General features: G+C 38.0%; 1 protein-coding gene across 2 annotated transcripts; it reads right to left on the reverse strand.

Annotated features, from left to right (window-relative positions):
• Positions 1-1,547: 1,547 nt before the first annotated feature.
• On the reverse strand, positions 1,548-21,986 carry LOC118812511. Of its 2 annotated transcripts, XM_036577583.1 has the most exons (12): positions 21,716-21,986; positions 20,026-20,070; positions 17,665-17,709; positions 17,184-17,228; positions 11,415-11,474; positions 8,857-8,901; positions 7,740-7,778; positions 6,516-6,557; positions 4,187-4,282; positions 3,818-3,928; positions 2,136-2,183; positions 1,548-2,040 (listed from the first exon to the last, which is right to left on the reverse strand). In XM_036577583.1, exons 2-12 carry the CDS (start codon positions 20,057-20,059, stop codon positions 1,790-1,792), a joined length of 816 nt encoding a protein of 271 aa, XP_036433476.1. In that variant the 5' UTR covers positions 20,060-20,070; positions 21,716-21,986; the 3' UTR covers positions 1,548-1,789. The 2 variants fall into 2 exon arrangements, with proteins under 2 accessions (XP_036433476.1, XP_036433485.1); XM_036577592.1 differs by lacking the exons at positions 8,857-8,901; positions 17,184-17,228; positions 17,665-17,709; positions 20,026-20,070; positions 21,716-21,986 and adding exons at positions 13,609-13,653; positions 14,294-15,082.
• Positions 21,987-22,604: the final 618 nt, after the last annotated feature.

Genomic DNA, 22,604 nt, shown 5'->3' on the forward strand with positions numbered 1-22,604 from the left:
GAACTGGCATTTCTCCTTTTCACTCAAACACAACAGATTAAATACAATTAGCTGCTTCTCAAATCTGACTGAAATGATTATATAATCAATAAAATAAAAGTGGTAGCACTTTATTTTAAGGAACACAAAGGGGTTCTTTGTTCAGTTTAGCCCAAATTAGACACTTCTGAATGCTTTATTTTATGTATTGTAGAGTGTTTAAGTAATGTCGCATGCTAATTTTTAGGTTAGGTCACACATTGATGTTGGAGAGGGCCTGGCTCGCAATCTCTGTTTTAGTTAATCCTAAAGGTGTTCGATGGGGTTGAGGTCAGGGCTCTGTGAGGGCCAGTCAAGTTCTTCCACACCAAACTCACCCAGTCATGCCTTTGGACCTTGCTTTGTGCACTGGGGCTCAGTCATGCTGGAACAGAAAAGGTTCTTCCCCAAACTGTTCACACAAAGTTGGAGTTTGGTCCAAAATGTCTTGTTCTGCTGAAGCATTGAGATTTCCCTCCACTGGAACTAAGTTTGCACAATGCAGCCTTGTGTGTAGCCGCTCAGCCATGGAAACCCGTTTTGTGAAGCTCTTAATGTGCAGGTCTTTCGCTGATGTTGCTTCCAGAGGCAATTCGGAGCTCTTTAGTGAGTGATTTAACAGATGATAGGCTCTGTGTACTTCAGCACTTGCTGGCCCCACTCTGTGAGTTTGTGTGGTCTAGCGCTTCTTGGCTGAGCTGTTGTTGCTCCTACACGCTTCCATTTCACAATAATAGCACTTACAGTTGTCTGGGGCAGATCTAGCAGGGCAGAAATTTCTCAAACTGACCTGTGGTAGAGGCGGCATCCTATGACAGTGCCACGGTTTAAGTCACTGAGCTATTCAGTACAACCCATTCTACTGCCAGTGTTTGTCTATCCACACTGCAAGGCCATGTACTTAATTTTATACTCCTGTTAACAGTGGGTGTGGCTGAAACACCTGAACTCAATAATTAGGAAATATCCCAATACTTTTGTCCATATGGTATGTAGAAATCAAACGCTGTCAATTGTACACTAAAGCAATGCGCATTTAGATGATTTCTTCATGCACAATAATTTGCATAGTCTTAACAAAATGTTCTTCATGCACAATTATTAATAAATAATAAACTTATTAGTGTTTTTCACAAAACAGACCTCTAATTATGTACTACAGATATCTTTCATAATGAATAAGGCTTAAATTGTACACTCTTAAAAAAGATGGTTCTTCAAGGGTTCTTTAGTAAAGAAAATGGTAGAATCATGATTAAAGGGTTCTTTGCATCATTAAATGGTTCTTCAGATTGGTGGAGAATGTGCTGTAGATGGTTCTAAATGTCAAGACTGTAACACTAGAAGAACCCTTTTTGGTGCTATGTAGAACCATTTTCAAAAAGGTTCTATATAGAACCATATAAAACACATTATCCATCACTCTGAAGAACATTTAATAATGCAAAGAAACTTGAATCATTCTTTGAGTGTTCATGGTTCTATATAGAACCATTTTTTTAACTAAAGAAACCTCAAAGAACGCTTCTTTTTTAAGTGTGTGAATAAACCATTTAAAAGTGACTAATTTGGGCTTTACTGAACAAAAAACAGGTAAACAACAAGTGAACAAATAAACCCCAATATGTGCTCCTTAATATAAAATCTTACAATTTCCATCTGTGTGTTAGATGATTCCATTCCAAGCATCCCCTAAAGAAAATATTCTGTATAAAATTGTATTTTAATGCAGTGATAATTGCTTGTTTTATCATCCAGGAGGAGAGTCAGTCTAAGCTGCACTGGTCAGGTCTTCCATAATGTCAGGTGCATGTTCCCACAAGGCCTTCACCAAAAGCTCAGCAGCTTTCTTGCTGTTTGTGAACTCCAGAACTTTCCTCATCCTTGCCTGATCTGTCGGCTCTGCTCGCACAAGTGCCACCTCTTCACCAGATGATTCAAGGTCATCAACAATTCTGATGACATTTTTTACACGATCAATTAGCGCACTGCGGTTGTTCCTCAAAAACTGGTAATTCTCATCTGTAATTTTGAAAGAGGTGGAAAATATTAGACAACAGACATTAAGGCACAAGATCATTATTTTCCTTTATATTATAGTGAGTTACTAGCAATACCTTGATCCAGATCGTCAGCTCTTTTTGTAGTACTGTTGCGGGTTGGAGCTGCACAACAGAAACAGACACAGCTAATTAGCTTCATTTCAGCGTAGAACAGATATACAAATACAGTCAGCTCTATGTTTATTGGTACACTTGGTAAAGATAGATCAAGAAAAAAATGACTTTGTGGTTAATTGGCTCAAACTCACACTGTAAGTCTGAGGAAAAATCTAAGCTTTAATTGAAATAAATTTAATCTAAGCGTAGCAGTCCAAGATGGAATGGATGGGGTGGTTACCCCTATGGGTGGTTGGTATAGTGTAGTGGGTAACACCTCTGTCGGCTACCCTGTAGACTAGGGTTCAATCCCCTGCTTGGGCAAGCACCCCACACTATACCAGTAAGAGTCCTTGGGCAAGACTCCTAACACTGCCTTCGCCTGCCTGTGTAATATGGTCAAATTGTACGTTGCTCTGGATAAGAGTGTCTGCCAAATGCAGTAAATGTATTGGGGGAATTAATTCAGTGGGACACCAGACTAGGGAAAGGAGGAAGGGGTGGGCATTTGGTTAAGACACCAACTCCTGGTATTCTGTTTAGTAGCCCTTAAGGAGCCCAAGAAAAAGCACAAAGCGTGGGCCTAAGGTGATGAGTTTTGGGTGGGGAACTTGTAAGAGGGAAACAAGGTTGTTCTGGAGAAGCAAATTGTGTGATGGATTAACTGTTGGGGGAAACAGGCTGGAAGCTGATGTGGGCTGGGAAGTTTGGGTTTATCTGATTCTTCATAAAGGTAAACTGGGGTTTGAAGTGTAGTTTTATAGATAAACACTGTGTGTGGAGATGTTTGGGGGCAAATAATTTTTTTTAATTATTCTAAGGTCATTTAAAAATATACCGTGAGTGATGTTTGTAGATCTGTTTAATGTTTTCTTTCTTTTATGTATGTTGCAGAACTTCTCATGGGTTTAGTTTGTAAAGCCAAATCTGGGATTTACTTTCTTCAGAGTCTTATTTAAGTTGATGGTGCCGCTCACAAGGGCAGCACAGTGGCGCAGTGGGTAGCGCTGTTGCCTCACAGCGAGAATGGCCTGGGTTTGATTCCCAGCCGGGTGACCAGGGTCATTTCTGTGTGGAGTTTGCATGTTCTCCCCGTGTCTGCGTGGGTTTCCTCCGGGTACTCCGGTTTCCTCCCACAGTCCAAAAACATGCAGTCAGGCTGATTGGACACACTAAATTGCCCCTAGGTGTGTGTGTATGTATGTCTGTCTGCCCTGTGATGGACTGGTGACCTGTCCAGGGTGTATCCTGCCTTCTGCCCAATGACAGCTGGGATAGGCTCCAGTGACCCAGAAGGATAAGTGGTTTAGATGATGTATGTATATGCCACTCGCAAAGCAAAAACCAGTGGGTTAAATGCCCTAATTAAAAAAATGTTTTTTTGTTGTAAATAAAGTACCACTAGATGGGTTGGACTCTTCTGAGCTGGAGTCCTGTGCGTGTTTTTACTCAAGTAGCCATGTAGCCCACGCAACATAAGAAAACAAAAACCTAGTTTTCAACTAGCGAAGTGCAGAAGGTCTTGTCTGAACAGAAGTGTTCTCGGGATCAGTCCATTCAGTAATTAGCTTAGGCTTCAGTTCTTGATGAATACAGTACAATCTTATTTTGTTATGTGCTGAAAAACTGAAAATATTTACCAGAGGCTGCTGAGTTAGAGGTCAGTCCATGGCTGGAATGAGGAGCTGCATTCATAGGATTGGTACTATTTGAGTAATCTGGAACATTTCTTGCATCATGTGCAGGAACAACTGTTGAAAACAATTTTAAGATTTATATCCAACAGTTATCTAGTAGCTCCAAATGAGGTGCCTACTTTACGTTCTCATATGGAAAAATTAGTATTATTTTTAAAACCTCTTCCTTGCTGATCAAGTGATTTTTTTAAGGACAAGTTTCATGAACGCTTTCCCATGGATGTCGTCCTGTATTGTGTAAAATTCCTGTAAAGCTCTACATTTTAGCAAACAAATGTTTGGGCTCACTTAATGAGAGACTTAATAACTGACCTATAGGCATAACAGTCACAGGTTGTACAATTGCATGTGGGATGTTGGAATTAGCCATTTTTCCTGGAGTCGGGGCCGTCTGATACTTCTCCCCCACTGTAGAAACAAAGAAGGTGATTTTTAACTTCATGCAAGCTAAGATGGTGTAAATAGAAGCTGCTTAAAAAATGCCAAGCAAATATATTTTTTCCAAATATTCATTCACTTCTCATTTCTTGATTCTAAACTGTTTATTCACTCTAATTGATATTGTATGTTCTTTTGCGATGTGAAACTCAAACTTGACACCACTTTTTTTGGTTGTTTTTGCTGGCCAGTATTTATTTGGGAGCTTGTATGCACGGCCGTAACTGAGGACACTGAGGTCTGGACCTCGATAGTTTCAGAAGGGTTTTTTCACATAGCTCCATTCATGACATTTAATGCAGAAACAGTGGCAGTCTGATAAAACTGTAGGACTAAGTGGCGTAGCCCTCGCAGACCTGGCCAATAAAATGGGGGAAGAACATTTATTAAGCCACGTTTTTCAAGATAATGGAGTTAGATTCGTTTTCTGTGAGCACTGTGGCCAATCAAATCATTCCATGCTAAGCCACACTCTGCCTTATATTCACAACCCTCCAATCATTGCTTAGCAACCGCTGCTAAGCAGTCAGCTTGTTGTCAGCACCTATCATTTTCGTAACTAGTGTGAGGACACAGAGGTTCTCAGAAATTTTGGAATCTAACAGTTAACAGTGACCAGTTTTCAGCTGACCTCAGAACTGCTCTGGTTTGACCATAGACTTAACTGGCCATGACACACTTAAATGATGGCTCTTCAAGGATTTTTGAGTAAAGAAAATGGTTCTGTAACCATGACCACTCAAAGAACCGTTTGCATCATTAAAGAACTCTTTGCATGATTAAAGGGTTTTTCAGGTTGATGGAGAATGTGTTGTATATGGAAAGGGTTCTATATAGAATCAAAAAGCGTTCTGCTACTGTGACAAGTTTGACACTGTAACAGTAGAAGGACCCTTTTTTGGTGCTACAAAGAACCCCTTTTCAAAAAGGCTTTGTATAGAACCACACATTCGTATAGTATATCATATTTGTATAGAACACATCCTCCATCAACCTGAAGAACCCTTTCATGATGCAAAAGGTTCTTTGAGTGGTCATGGTTCTATATAGAACCATTTTCTTTACTCAAAAATCCTTAAGTAGCCATCATTTTAAGTGTGTAATGGCCAGTTAAGTCTATGGTCAAACCACAGCAGTTCTGAGGTCAGCTGAAAACCAGTCACTGCTAACTGTTAGATTCCAAAATTTCTGAGGACCTCTGTGTCCTCAGACTATTTAGTAAAGAAAACCATTTCTTTACTAAAGAACCCTTGAAGAACCATCTTTTTAAGTGTGTGTGTTCATCTCTGTATGAAACACTGCACTACCCAGAGCAACTCTGACTTCTTGAGGTAGGTATACAGCACACATACTACAGGCTAACATACAACATAGCTATGATGAAATGAGAGAGTTTAGGAGAGTAATTAACAGATTATGATTATAAAATGCAAATAAGATAACTTTTTATTTGGACCACTTATTACTAGCTAAACCAGCATGCTTTAGGCTAGTTCTACCAGCTGCTACGTTTAGGCTGTGAGGACAGAGAAGGAAGAGAGGAAAAGAGAGAGAGAGAGAGAGACTGAGACAGAGAGGTAAGTTAAACAGAATCAACTATCAACTAGTTTTAGTATATATAGGTTTCAGCATGTATTTTCAGCTAAAAGGGGGTAAATAAATAGTTAAATTATTAATTCAATAAAATTAAACAGGCAAACTGGAATTCATGAAACAATACCTGCAGTTTATGAAAGAATGGAAGACTGAAGGGAAAAGAATAGAGGAAATGAAAAGGTACATAATTATGGACAAATAAAAAAGGAGCAATGATTTGGTTAAAAAAAGGAGAAACTGATGGATATTTTAATACACATATTCGGCATTTTTTTAATAATTTAGTCACTGTGTGATGTACGTCACTTTTCTGCAAAACGGACCTCACTAAAGTTTTGACCCTATTTACGGCCCTGTTCGTATGGTTGTCCATTGCTGTCATAATGCCGTAGTGCTGTTCTTCCTCAAGCTTGTTTCCTGCTTCTACAGCACCTTGTCTCTACTTATTTTTGTCCATGTACATGTATAAATGTGATATATGAAAACATGGTTTTTGCCCTTGTCTTCAAAGGTGTCTGGTATATTGTGGCTACTGAAGACATAACTAAAGACCAAAAACAATCAGCAGAAAAAGCAAAGGGATTTTTTAGAATAGTAAGTTTCTCACCTGACTGAGTCTTTCTCCTCTTTTTTGGTGGCTCACTCGCCACTGTATAAGAGAGAATGCACATGTTAAAACATACTGAAATTTGGCTGCATATATAATCATTAACCAAGTTGTAGCTCCACTTTGCTGGTGTAGAGGTAGACACTGTAGCCCATCTTGACATATATGGTATTTTTGTATTTTAGGGTTTGGTCTCTTGTTGAAAAGTTAGTTTCTTGGCTGATGAGGCTCAATTCTCCTCTAATACCTCCTGGTACATCCCTCCATTCACGTTGTCTTCGATGACAAGTAAAACCCTGTATCAAGAAAATCATAAGATAATACATTTTATCAGAAAACTACAATGCCGTTTTAGGGCCACGGTTAAAAAAAATTAATCGTAATATTTAGAGAATAAAGTCATATTTTTGTAGCATAAACTCGTAATATTTTGGGAATAAAGTTGTAATATTTCGATAATAAAGTCGTGAAGTTACAAAAATAAACTTGACGGGATATTTGGAGGATAAAGTAGGCCAATTGTAAGGGAGCTGCCATAACGGGGCCTCGGTTGCTGTACTGGCGAGGATAAAGATGCTGACTCTCTCCTTCGAGATCGATCATTTTGATCATCTTCATAATCGATCTTTATATTTATAACTGCGTTGCACAACTTTACTGATTTAGTGTTGAGAAACTGACAGCTTCTCCGCAGATTCTCACTGGGTCATTCAGACAGTTGGTTTTCTACACAGTTGAGCACCTTTGAATCAAAGCAAACACACACTGTTGTTCTGCTGTTTCATGACAACTAAGAGATCTGTTTTACATGATGTGCCAAAATGGAACATGAGCAACTGTTACTATGTGTGCAGAAAGAAGAAAGACGGCAACAGTCTTATCATTTTTTGACTTCATGTCAAACATTTTATACACATGAGTGGCCTTCACAGTGATCGTTGTTGTTGCTCTGGATGTTCCTTCCAGAGTTTCTTCTTATGCCATTGCTTATTGGAGTTCTTACTATCAGTTACAAGATTCTGTGCTGTGCCTGTGTCTATACAAACATGCCCTCCCCCAGCCTTTAATGTTGAAGCTGACTGCATGTCTTGGTTTCTTGGAAATTTAGTGCCTCAACAGATCTGCCTTACCTAATCAGCTAATTATCAAGCATTTAATCATATGAATTATGTTGTAACCTACTTTACCAGCTGACCCACAGCACAGACGCTCTTACTGAAATACCTGGATTAGCCGTTCTTTTCTTGTCTGACACCACTTTCCCTGCATGGAAAAAAGAAAAAATATTAAAACATGCTAGCATCAAATATATTTAGATAAGTTCAGAAATAGCTGGACGGGTCTGGGTCTGTACCACACAGCGCCAAGACTGCTGCACTCCACATTGTTTTCCTGACCCTGTTAGATTTGGTTCAACTCATCAGTTAGCCCTACATTACCTTATCCTTAATGACATGAATCAGGAAAACTGAAGAAGAAAACATTGAACTGTACAGTGCAGTGTGTTTCAGGGGGGAAATGTGAGGAAGGCTCCTGTAATGTGCTTCAGAACAAATGTGAAGATGGCTGCTGTACCAGCACATATCTTTGATATGCATCTGTATAGCTACACTCTTAAAAATGAAGGTGCCGAAAAAGGTTCTTTTTTCACTTCTTTCACAGAAGAAATGTTTTTGGTTCCTGCATTGTTAGAAATAAAGGTTCTGTTCAGGTACATTTTTCATTCATCAAGGTACAAACAATGTAAATGTTCCCTCAAAGGTACAACAGTGCTTTTAAGGTCCAGTTGTGCACCTTAAATAAGTTTTTCCAGGTGAAAAGTTCGTATTTGCACCTTTTCATAACTGAATGTTTTAAAACAGAACAGTAAAATAAAAAGCCTGGAGGCGAGACGGGGTGTGTGGAGTCAGTACAGCTTAGAGAATATCAATTCAGTGGATTATGGTACAGTTATGTTCCCTGACTAAAGGTACTGAGATGAACCCTTGAGGGTCCCACCCCAGTGACAAGTTTAGTACCTTTATTTCTGAGAGTGTAGAACACTTTTCAATTGATGGCCCTTTAAAGAACTATTTCAGTAAAAGAGATGTATGAACCCTTTAAAGTTTAAAGAACATCCACACAATGTAAAGGTTCTGCACCAAAGAAAGGTTTTTCCATTTAGGAATGCATGTGTCTATAATTGAATAATTAAGGGGAAAAGGTCATTTTCTACACTAAATTGTGCAGTGAAGGGGTTCGTCAAACTTGGACATCAGAGCCGCTGTTCTGTGCGTAGTATGAACAGCAAAAAATCTTCCTGTACCACTTTTTTACAGAAAAAAAGAAAGTCTCTACTGGCCTTGATCCTTTGTTAGCTTTTTTGCGGATGTCTCTTCTTTAACTCCTGGAACAAAGAAAACCAGCTATTAAAACATGCTTACCTACAGAAACAAACATGCTGATGAAAATGACCCAATACTGCAACAGCCTGAATAACTAAGCCTCACAGCCATTGAGGTTCACTAGGCCATACTGCCCTTGGGCAGAACGTTTTGGAGCAAGGCTATGACCCCACTGGATAAAAGAAAACAAAAACCAAAGGACATTTTGCTAGGAGCAAAAATATAACCAAAAAAGAGAGATTTTCAAATTTTATTTTTTTTTCATAATATGTGAAAATCTCTCTGTCTTACTGGTTAATAATGTTATTTTTTGTTCCGTGTATCCCACTAGCTTATTATTTGCACCTCACCTCCAACCTAGCAAATGGTTTGGATTAACATCATTCATAACTTCATTCAGTGTATTATTTAATGCAAGATATGCAGCTCAGATGCTTTTAAATAGGGAGTTTTTTTGTAACTCGATTGCATCTGTAGCTGTGTGTTGCAGCAATTTACTAATACACAAACAGTAAAATTGCTCAACCAGCGTGTGGACAGGTCTGTATCAGTACACATCCGGTCTTATAGCTTTTCAAACCTGCTGTAGTGTAGGAGGGTGGATGGGAGAAATATAGACACATCATATTTCAGGAAAGTGGGCCCAGCACACAGTGAGGAGCGCGATAGGGCATAGTGAGACAGATAGGACACTCCATTGCATCTACTGCATCTTGACCTATAACCATTTGGGCCTTCCAATAGAAATTAACATCAACCTGGAAACTTTAGAGGAGGAAAAGGAAGAATAGGGGCGGGCTTGCTACTTCAGAGGAATCATGATGTGGTGAGGAATCTGAATGCATCCATGAAATGATAGTAAATCCAGATGTAAAATCTTTCCCAACGCATAATAATCTGTTGTATTATGTGGATATTACTCAACATTTTTCACATATAGTTGCTGTTATTCTTGTGGGGCTTGCACTGTGTGGCCTGGCTAATGGCTACTCATCCTTAAGCATTAATGACACTTTTGGTGCTATGATCTTAATTTTCAATACATTTCAATCACTGTGTTGGTGGTGTATCAGGCGTCACTGGGAAACTGCTTAAGTCAACCTAGGCTACTAGTTTAATTAGCCAGCTGTAGCTTGCTAGTCAGGCAGAAGGTTAGTTAGCTTACAGAGTTAGCTGCACATTTGACATAACTATATGGAACTACTGGGTTCATTAATGTGCAAATTTCTAATTATTATTAATTATTAATGTCTAAACAGATGCGATTTTTAATATAGTGGAATGTTCACATTAAATCTGATGCATAAAATGCAAAAAGATGGCAAAAAGGAAAAAGAAAAGGATTACACAGAATCCTCGAGATGAGCAATGATTAATTTATCATTTTTATATATAATTATATATCATTATAACTGCACATATAGTTAGTAAGTTCTATAGTTAATCTTCTAAATCATTTGAAAATAGCTTAACAAATTTCAAGCTGCCATTGTAATATATGTAATATGTAATATACCAATGTCATTTGTTTGTTTGTTTGTTTGTGGGTTGGGGGGGTGAAATGTGTCTGAACTAAACACTTGTATTTGGACTTCATGACAAGTGATGATGGGTTGTGCAAGGTGATATAATTTAATAAAATTATTATCGAGCACTGTACATTAATATCTTTACACTGAAAAATTGTTAGGAAATGGAATAAATCAAATATTAAATTTGTTCAGAGAGATAGTGTACATTATAAACATACATATAAACATAGTATACATACTATTATAAGGTTTTTGTACTGACTGTTGACTATTAACGCTAGAGTTTTGGTGATCCTCACAAACAGAATATGGATTTTTACAGGAATTAAAAACGGTAATAGGCATTAGCTAAATTAAAATTCAGATATGCATCAGAACAGTCAATATGTAGCCTACAAAGGAGAGTCTCAAATAAAAATATTTACTATCCAGCATACTTTTGTAGTGGTTAAGAAAAATAAATGATCGTGAAACAAGAATAATCCAGTTTGCGACATTCAGGCCTGTCTTTCTATGCTACTAGAGGTGGGCGATTTGACAAAAATATAACATTGCTATACTTGAAGAAATTTTCATGACACACAAAATGTCACAATATTTATTTTTTCAGACATCTGGGGCAGCCACACCATGCATGCTGATGCCATGCCTGTATTTTATTGCACAGTCAATGTAAAATGAATGGAATAAATTGGTTTTTAAATGTTGCTCTAACTGGTTTAGGAATGTTGTGTTGGAGTCGAAATGCACATTAAAACATTGTTTCTGCTCAGATTTATTTTTAGGTTTATATGATATAGTGAGCTGTGTGAGGAAGCTTGTATGATTGTTTTAAGTGATGCCACAAATTGAATGGGTTTCCATATAGTGTGAAGAACTGCATCTCATTCCAGTTTATACAGGTTATATTGAGGAATGGCAAAGTATATTTGACTTGACTGTGTTCAGTTTTTTTATATTTCAGAAAGAAACTCTCTTCTGACCTTGCTTTGCCTTCGTTCCCTTTGCCTTCGTTCCCATTGTGGACGTCTCTCCTCCAAGTCCTTAAACAAAGAAGGCTAGCAATTAAAACATGCTAACATGCTAAAACAGGCTGACGAAAAATAATTGAATGCATTCAAAATTTGGTTTCATAATTCAGTCAATATGGCAAAAATATAACATACAACACACAAAAACCCACAAAAAAATTACAGTATATTGAAAAAAATGGCTCATCAGATCAACCTAAAAATGACTGTGATAACAAGAAAATTAATTAGTTTTATTTAACCTAAATAAATACTTTGAACAAAAGATTCTTTCAATCAATATAATTTTTGGAGTTAAATAAAACTAGATCGATTGCTTGTTACCACATGAAGTTTTTTAGGTTGATCTGACAAGATACCTTTTACACTGCGGTGCCATGTTTAATAAAAATTATCATAAACTATGTACACAATGGTTTTTATTCAACGTATCACACACCGCATTAAATCATGACTCATGAAAATCCACTTTAACAGGACTTACAATGAAACGCACAGTTGGTCAGTGTTCTTTAAGTAATAACGATTTTCACAATATTCTCAGAAACGAATCACGACGCAATGTGGCGTAATTTATCATGATAACCATAAATACACTGTGAAAAGTACTAAATAAATACTTCATGTAGTTATAATCAATTGAACTAGTTTTATTCAACTCAAAAAATTCAATTATTTTAAATGTTTTAATTAACCTTAAAGTGGATTTATGCACCATTTCTCATTTTTATTAGACCATCTAATGAATATTTCAATATATAAATATAAATAATAATATAATCAAACAATTGTTCATTGGTAATGGAGGACTTCTGGTCAAATACTGTGACCATCACAGCCCTACAATGACTTCAAAAGAGGCTATTTTTACAGCTGTATAACATGTATGGATTGCATGGACTGGGGACTGTAGGTTTTGGAACTTGTACTAAAGTTTACATAATACTCTAAGCTATTTTTCATTTTCCCTTTAAAGCATATAGCTTTTTATAGCTATTTATGACTCATGATGATCAGCAATGTCCAGCCTATGGCTGGTAATGGCTGAAACATTTACACACATTTTTTTTGCTAGTTTATACCAGAAGTCCCAGTAATTTCAGAGGAGACTGTGTAAGTGTACCTGGACCATCTTAGAAAGTCAGAGCATCTTTTCACATACATGTTTCTGAGAAAAAAAAAACTGCAATGCAAGAGGTACAGATGTGTGCAATAGTTTGAACACCCCTGGTCAAATGAAGTTTAGTTGATTTTCTTTGTGAAAAGCTGCGCTGTGTTAAAGAGCCGAGTGAGATCTTTCTTACCCACTGCTGTAAGGCTCTACAACGAGTCTCCTTACAGCAGAGACGGTACTGATCTCCTGCTGTCTGAACTGTGCTGAGTCACATCACTGTATCTCCTCTCTTGTTAATACACACTGTGCAATATATCATAACCTGCTACTGTAATGACTCTCTCACTGCGCACTTTAGACGGTGAACACTGCTGTATTATTAGTTATGTTTATACTCCTTGTGTTGTAAACTACCTCATAACGGTTAGTGCAATACCTGCTCATGTAAATACAACAATCTGTCTTTTATGCTCATGTAAATATGCTAATAGTTATACTTCTGTTTATATTCTGTCATATTTTAATCTAGTGTATGTCTTTTTTTAATGTCTGCATAATTTATGTCTATTTTTATGGTGCCTAATATAGGTAAGCTTATGTGCAAGTATATGTTTTGCCACTGTAACACTGCAACTATCTATTGATCTATCTATCCATCCATCCATCCATCCATCCATCCATCCATTTATTAATTAGCACATCCTCTACAGGATACAAACTCAAACATTAAACACTAATATCATTGAAAGAGCTCTGAGTTCAAATAATTATGAAGGATAATTCACTAAAGAATTATTACTATTACTACAGACATTGCAGAATCACACTGGCCTCGTTGTTAATCACTCAAATTACAGCACATCCCCAGGTAAAACTAATCCAGCTCCAACAGGACTTTAAATGAGCTAAATCAAGAAGGGAAAATTGAGCAAAAGAATATTCCCTTTGTACAGAAAAATCGCTAAGTAATTATTAAGTGAGTAAGTGTCCATAATACTCAGATTGTCCTGAAAGAAAGTGAAGTCTTCTGACCTGTTTTAGCCTTTGTTGTCTTTTTTGCTGGTTGTTTGGTTTTTGCTGTATGAACAAAGAAACAAAGCAAGCATTAAAGATGAGCACCGCTGCATTACGTACTTCACTGTTCTACCAATGATCACATCTGATTCAGCTCAACAGCTAATTATCAAATCCTTAATGAGCTGAATCGACACTTTAGAGGAGTGAAACAGTAAACTGTGCAGTTAGATGTTCTAAAACTGGACATTTAAAACCTTGTTCTAAAATAAAACATTCATAAAAATCTATTTTCTTTTTTTGGCATCTTGTCTTGGGCTGCATGGAAAAACAATATAAAACCATTAAAGATGTTCATCTGATGTATGTAGATGCAGAATTGGGAATAAAACCACTGTCTTGTGTCAAAGTTTATCCAGAGGAAAGAAAAAAGGGCGTCTTAGCCCTATCTACCCTTTTAATGCCATCTTTCCACCTTGTTTATTTCTGAAATCCAGACTTGGAGCATCGCTGAATGGCACATGTCGGTGTTTTTACCCATAATCACATCTACTTTGACTCAAATTCAAGTTACACTTTCTAGAGCACTTTAAAACAAACTATGCTGGTGAGTAAACTGAGGCGGCATTTCAGAAACAGTTCTCTTGGTATAAAATAGAAAATAAATTTAGTTCAGATTTTTCTGAAAGAGGAGTCTTCTGACCTGCTTTAGGCTTTGCTGGCTTTTTTGTTGATGGCTTGGCTTTGACTGCATAAACAAAGAAATCAACCATTAAAGATGAGCAAGCTGACATGAAAGAATTAGAGCACAGATCTGTCACATAAACTTCAATTACAACGTCAACCTTTACAAACCCCTGTAGAAGTCAGCATTTCAGCAATTCTTGAACTTGAACTAAAAAACCCTGTAAACACACTGTGATCTGTTCAAATGTGGACCTGCACATGCTGAGGGCTTTTATCAGAGCTAATCCAAGAATCAGTATCAGAACACCTGGACGGCAGGAATCAGAACACAGACAGCCCAATAAAGCAGATACAGCATGGCAGGTACACTGATATATGTCATGCCTTTCAGAGCAAAAGCTTGTATCTACATTTCTGTTGTTTTTAGTGTTTACAGAATTTGAAAATGCCAACTGGCTTTCAAAATGACCAATAGAAATGGTCTAATATTACTTGGGGGGAACAAATCTACCATTTTGGAGATGTGAGGTTTGGTTGTGACAGTGATGATATTAACACTGATGCTTCTGATCCAACCCAGAAGTTCATTAGTTTAAGTAGGTGTGGCAGTTTGCAGTTCTAGCCTCTGCAGAAAGACAGATCTCCAGGACCAGGGTAGGTAATTACTGGCTTAGGAGGAAAAACAACACAGAGGTGGTAAGAAAAAGGTAGAAAGACACATCTAATATGCAAACTGATGGAGCCAGGAGCCAATCAAATCTTGTCTCATGAGTCCATTTGAATATATGAAATCATCAAAAAGATCCCCGAACTAAAAATAGTAGATGTAGTAAGTAGATGTAGTAGCAATGCGGGATATATCCTACTTTAAGAACCACAGACTTCATTTATTTTGGTGTGCGTCTCATGATGTCAGGTAGAGACTTGAAAAAATCTATTCTCTTTCATTTGATTTAATTGACCTTAGCTGATTTAACGCTTGGGATAATTATGTTCTTTCATTGATAATTCTTTAAGTCGATTTTAAAAATGGGTCAGTTTAATCAACAGCAACTTGATTCATTCTTATCAGACACAAGAAGCAGTTGTATTGATATCTAAAACCTTGCTATAGAATAAAACTAATCCAGCTCCAACAGGACTTTAAATGAGCTAAATCCAGTCAGGATTGTTGGGTAAAAGAATATTCCCTTTGTATAGAACAACCACGAAGTCTCTAACCACTAATGTCCATAGTACTCAGATTGTCCTGAAAGAAAGTAAAGTCTTCTGACCTGTTTTAACCTTTGTTGTCTTTTTTGCTGGTGGTCTGGATTTCACTGTATGAACAAAGAAAGCAGGCATTAAAGATGAGCATCGCTGTATTACGTACTTCACTGTTCTACCAAAGATCACATCTGATTCAGATCATCAGCTGATTATCAAACCCTTAATGAACTGAATCGACACTTTAGAGGAATGAAACAGTAAACTGTGCAGTTGAGTATTCTAAAACTGGACATTTAAAACATTGTTATAAAATAAAACATTCATAAAATGTATTTTCTTTTTTTGGCACCTTGTCTTGGGTTGCATGGAAAAACAATATAAAACCATTAAAATGTTCATCTGATGCAGAATGTAGATGCAGAATTGGGATTAAAACCACTGCCTTATGTCAAAGTTTTTGGTCTTACCTAGCCTTTTAATGGCATCTTTCCACCTTATCTAGGCTTGGAGCATCGCTGAATTGCAAAATGTTGGTGTTTTGCCCATAATCGCATCTACTTTTACTCAGTGTAACTTTTTAGAGCACTTTAAAATGAACTATGCTGGTGAGTAAACTGAGACTGCGTTTCAGAAACAGATTACAGCACAGATTTGTTATATAAACTTAAATTACAAAGTCAAATTTCACAAACCCTTGTAGAAATCAGCAATTCAGCAATTGTAAAATCTGTAAAATCATCATCATCATCTTTAACTGCTTAATCCAGATAGGGTCACAGTAACAGCTGGGAGAGCGGAGGATCCCAGACGACGCTGTCCGCCGCAACTTCCTCCAGATCATTCTGGGGGACCCCGAGCCGCTCCCAGGCCAACTGGGAGATATAATCCCTCCAGCGGGTTCTAGGACGACCCCGGGATCTCGTCCCAGTAGGCCGTGCCTGGTAAAGGCCCACCTGGAGGCGTCCAGGGGGCATCCTGATCAGACGCTTTAACCACCTCAACTGGCTCCTCTCAATGTGGAGGAGTAGTGGCTCTACTCTGAGCTCCTGCTGGATGACTGAGCTCCTCACCCTGTCAGTAGAGTGTAGCCCACCACCCTGCTAAGAGAGCTCATTTCCACTGCTTGTATTCACGATCTCATTCTTTCAGTCGTTACCCAAAGCTCATGGCCACATTGTTCCTCCTCAGTCTGAGGTTCGACTAGCCTCCTTTCCAGCACCTTTGCATAAACTTTCCCAGGGTGGCTGAGCAGTGTGATATCCCGGTAGTTGGCAGTGTAAAAACACTGTGTTCTGTTCAAATGTGGACCTGCACATGCTGAGGTCTTTTATCAGAGCTAATCCAAGAATCAGTATCAGAACACCTGGACGGCAGGAATCAAAACACAGACAGCCCAATAAAGCAGATACAGTATGGCGGGTACACTGATATACGTCATGCCTGTTGGAGCAAAAGCTTGTATCTACATTTCTGTTGTTTTTAGTGTTTACAGAATTTGAAAATGCCAACTGGCTTTCAAAATGACCAATAGAAATGGTCTAATATTACTTGGGGGAAAAATCTACCATTTTGAAGATGCAAGTTTTGGTTGTGACAGTGATGATATTAACACTGTTGCTTCTGATCCAACCCATTATGAACTTCAGAAGAAGTCCAATGTACTCAAATTGTCCTGAAAGAAAGTAAAGTCTTCTGACCTGTTTTAGCCTTTGTTGTCTTTTTTGCTGGTGGTCTGGATTTCACTGTATGAACAAAGAAAGCAGGCATTAAAGATGAGCACCGCTGCATTACGTACTTCACTGTTCTACCAAAGATCACATCTGATTCAGCTCATCAGCTGATTATCAAACGCTTAATGAGCTGAATCGACACTTTAGAGGAGTGAAACTGTAAACTATACAATTATTCAAGATGTTCATCTGAACACTACAACCAGGGCTTCAGCAGATGCAGAATTGGGATTAAAATCATTGTCTTATGTTAAAGTTTACCAAAGTTTATAATCCATTATCTACTTAGACACATGATTAGGTTCTTGATGAAAGTTAGACTTTCTAGAGCACTTTAAAACAAACTATGCTGGTGAGTAAACTGAGACTGTGTTTCAGAAACAGTCCTCTTGGTATAAAATAGTCAATAAATTAAGTTCAGATTTTTCTGAAAGAAGAATCTTCTGACCTGCTTTAGGCTTTGCTGGCTTTTTTGTTGATGGCTTGGCTTTGACTGCATAAACAAAGAAATCAAGCATTAAAGATGAGCAAGCTGACATGAAAGAACTACAGCACAGATTTGTCACATGAACTTAAATTACAAAGTCAACTTTTACAAACCCCTGTACTAATTGTAGTTATCATCCAGTACCTGGTTTGGCTAATCAATACTTCATTATGTTAAATCAAGTCCAAATGATGGAATTTAACAGATCCATTCATGACTGGAGGCATCCAGGAGAAGTCTGGAACCAAACTCGATATCAACTTCTTTTTTAACAGAACAAGAAATTCTTGTTACTTTTTACTGTATTTGTGTTTATTTGCATTTATTATAAAGACATGTGGTGGTTTTACAACCACAAATACACATACTGCCAAGTACCAAGATTATATCACTGTTGTCCAAAGAAAACCTCATATCTCCATGTCGTTTTTCAGTTTTTGACAGAATTTGAAAATGCCTGTTGCCCTTAACATTGTGTGTAAATTTCATGAAGAATGGACCAAAAGAAATGGCCCAAAATGACTGGTGTCTGGTTCCACTGACTTACATTAAAAGTAAAGTAGGTTTTTTCCTTCTCCTGTAAAGTTATCTTTTCTGAGATAAGAGGTTTTCTTCCGACATCAGTGATTATATATATATATATATATATATATATATATATATATATATATATATATATATATATATATATATATATATATGGTGTTGTGAAAAAGCCCCTTACCCGATTTCTTCTATTTTTGCTAATTTATCACATTTAAATATTTCTGACCATCCGAATAATTTTAAGTTAAAGACAACATGTAAACACAAAATGCAGCTTTTAAATCATTTCATTTATTAAAGATGAAGATTTATTTAATACCTATATTACCCATGTGAAAAAGTAATTGCCCCTAAACCTAATAACTGGTTGTGCCACCCTTGTCAGTAACAACTGCAATCAGACGTTTGCAATAACTTGTGATGAGTCTTTTACATCTTTGTGGAGGAATTTTGGCCTGCTCTTCTTTGCAGAATTGTTTTAATTCGGCTACATTAGAGGGTTTTTGAGCTTCAACTGCCTGTTTAAGGTCTTACCACAGCTTCTCAGTGGGATTCAGGTCAGACCTTGACTGGGTCACTCCAAAACTTCAATTTTGTTTCTTTTGAGTGATTCAGACGTGGACTTGCTTGTGTGCTTTGGATCCTTGTCCTGGGGCATAACCCAGCTGCGCTTGAGCTTTAGGTCACAAACTGATGGACGGACATTCTCCTTCAGGATTTTGTGATAGAGAGCAGAATTCAGGGTGACAAGTCGCCCAGGTCCTGCAGCAGCAAAGCAGCCCCAGACCATCACACTACCACCACCATGTTTAACTGTTACTATAATGTTCTTGTTGTGCCTCATCAGTCTACAGAATATTATCTCAAAAGTCTTAGGGGTCATCTAGATGTTTTTGGTGAATGCAAGACGAGCCTTTGTGTTCTTTTTGGTCAGCAGTGGTTTGCACTGCTGACTCTCCCATGGATGCAGTTTTTGCCCAGTGTCTTTTTTATTGAACCTTAACTGAGGCAAGTGAGGCCTGTAGTTCTTTAGATGTTCATCTGCGTTCTTTTGTGACCTCCTGGATGAGTCTTTGATGCGCTATTCGTGAAATTTTGGTGAGTCGGCCACTCCTGGGAAGGTCCACCACAGTTCGAAGTTTTCTCCATTTGTAGATAATGGCTCTCACTGTGGTTCACAGAGCCTTAGCAATGGCTTTGTAACCCTTTCCAGGCTGGTGGATTTCAATGACTTTGTATCCCATCTGTTGTTGAATCTCTTTAGAACGTGACATGTGCTGCTATGCAAAAAATAGAAGAAATTGGGGAAGGGGCAAATACTTTTTCACAGTACTGTATATACACAGGCAACTTCATTAAAACCACCTCCTTGTTTCTACACTCACTGTTCATTTTATCAGCTCCACTTACTATATAGGTGCACTTTGTAGTTACAGACTGTAGTCCATCTGTTTCTCTGCATACTTTGCTAACCTGTTCTTCAGTGGTCAGGACCCCCCAGGACCACCGCAGAGCAGGTATTTTTTTGGGTGGTGGATCATTCTCAGCACTGTAGTAACACTGATGGGGTAGAACCCAAACCAGCACAACACACACTAACACACCACCACCAAATGTAGAAACAAAGAGGTGTACTTATGTACGTATGTATGTATGTTTTATACGTATATACACACATATATGAGAGAGAGAGAGAGAGAGAGAGAGAGAGAAAGAGAGAGAGAGAGACAGACAGACAGGTTTGACGCATTTCTGCTTTGCATGTTTTCTTCTCACCTTTTTTAACCTTTGTTATTTTCTTTGGTGCCATTCTGGCTTTGACTGCATGAACAAAAAACATTCAAGATTAGTATATATATATATATATATATATATATATATATATATATATATATATATATTGAGAGAGAGAGAGAGAGAGAGAGATGTGTTTCATAATGAGGTACAATTTGTCATTTTTTTTAGATTTTTTACAATTTGACAATTTTGAGAGCGCAAACATGATCATAACGAGACAATATATCACTGCTGTCGGAACAAAACCTTGTATCTCCATTTTTGTCGTTTTTCAGTTTTTGTCATAATTTGAAAATACCTCTTTCCCTTTACATTGCCTGTAAATTTCATGATGAACGGACCAGAAGAAACGGCTCAACGGCTTTTCCTTCTCCTGTCCATTCTCCTTCTCCTTACCATTCTTACGTCCTCCTTACCTCCTTACGTCCTTCTCCTTACCCTTTTGAAGATTGAAGGTTTTGTTATGACAACAGCGATTCACTGTTGCAGAAGCATATGTTTTAAATTTTAAACAACATATTGCAACCTCGGCACAGTAAAAGCAGAAAAACATTGCGGATAACAGTGAAGGCTTTTTATTTGACAAGTACTCTACGATCTGGTCCCTTAAACACACGAGGAGGGTAGACACTTCTAATCACTAGTTAAACTACAAAGCCCAGCATCCTCGGACTCAGTTTAACAAACTAACCCAACTACACTGACAACAGCATCGAAAACAACAACCGTCCGTTGTAGCCGGGGGGTGAGAGGCGCTCCCTGTTGCATGGCCACACCCCCTAAGCCCCCATGGCAGCGCGGAACCCGTTGCGGACGCCCCGGTATCCCCGTTTAACAGCTTTGTGTTACGCGCTGCGAAATCGAGCAGTAAGGAACACATTTTTACTTCTGCTTTCACTTCTCAGAAAGTAGAAAGTTAACATGCAGCTGACGCCCAGAATGGGAAGGAATGGGAAATGCAATGTAGTTTTTATCTGAAACAGCTGTTCACTATTAGTGAATCAAAAACATTTATTATTGTTATTATTATTATTATTATTATTATTATTATTATTATTAATATTATTATTATCATTATTATTATTAATAATAATAATAATAATAATAATAATATTAACAAGAACAACAACAACAAAGCTATGAGAGATGATTTGCTACACTCTTTAAAAAAGATGGTTCTAGAGGCAATCGTTCTATTTCGAACCAAGAACCATTTCATGCTTAAATGCTTCTTTGCAGGGTGAAATGGTTCTCCAGATTAATGGAGAGTGTGTTGTATATGGAACCTTTTTTAAACTGGTTCTCTACAGTTACACAGAAAAAAGCTTCTGTTTCTGATGTCAAGCTTGTGCTTTAAAGAACCATGTTCAAAAAGGTTCTACACAGAACCATATACTACGCATTCTCCATTAATCCGAGGAACAATTTCACCATGCAAAGAACCATTTAAGCACGCAGAAGGTTCCATATAGAACTCATGGTTCTAAATAGGACCATTGCCTTTCCTATAGAACCCTGAGTACCTCTGTTGCGACATATAAGCCTCAGAACAATGGACAGGTAATATATATCGAGCAAACAGCCACAATGAACCCGAGCAGACACACCTTTCATTACTGGTTATGAACATCTAACAGTGTCTGTGTATCAGTGGTCGATGTTAGCTCACCTTCCGGCGCCCTTCCTTCCCTCTGCACGCGCGGTGGAGACTCCGGAGGGTCTTAACTTCAAAGACGAACCCTAGGCTGTTCACTCAAAGCGTAGAGAGCGCCGAGAGAGCTTCGTTAGTCTGGCACAGGTGAGCGGTGTCCTCCTCCACTTGGCCTAAAATGACGTGTGAAGTCCCAGTGCGCGCGCTTCTCGTCTCCTGCCCATCTCTCCTCCTCCTTCACGGACTCTGAACGAGTGGAGGAATCGAGGAGGCTCCTCATTCGTTTCCTTCGATATTTTATTTAGGTTTTTGTAGAATAAAACAAAAGGACAGTATAAGTCACCCCTCACCCCCTCCCTCCAAAAAAAAAAAAAGCCAGTCAAAGTTCAGAAATGTACATATAATCTGCCCTAAAGGCTTATGGTGTCCCCTGGTCCAACCAAATCATCTCACACCCTCTACAGAAATGGATAGATTCTACTACTGTATCAAGAGGCATGGTGTCTGTGGTGTACATGTCACTCCTTAAACAATCATATTCTAATCCCTCAGTGTCTTTGTTTTGGGAGAAAGAACTTCATGTTAAACTTAATTGGGTTGCGGTGTGGAGAAATCGCTCTATTGCTTCAAAAAACCCAGCACACCACATAATTCATTTTAAGTTCGTACAAAAAGCATATGTTACTCCTAATCTGCTGTATGAATTTAAAGCTAGACAAGATCCTGACTGTCATTTGTGTAACTCAGCAATGGTCGGTACAAATATGCATATGTTTTGGACATGTCCTATCGTGGATGTCTTTTGGTCATATGTTCAAAATACTCTCTTCAATATTTTGGGAAAATCTGTATATAAAGATCCCCGGACTTTCCTCCTACTTGATGACTCTGCAGAATTGTTTTCTAC

Source organism: Colossoma macropomum, unplaced genomic scaffold, assembly GCF_904425465.1.
Source record: "Colossoma macropomum unplaced genomic scaffold, Colossoma_macropomum, whole genome shotgun sequence".
Classification (NCBI taxonomy): domain Eukaryota; kingdom Metazoa; phylum Chordata; class Actinopteri; order Characiformes; family Serrasalmidae; genus Colossoma; species Colossoma macropomum.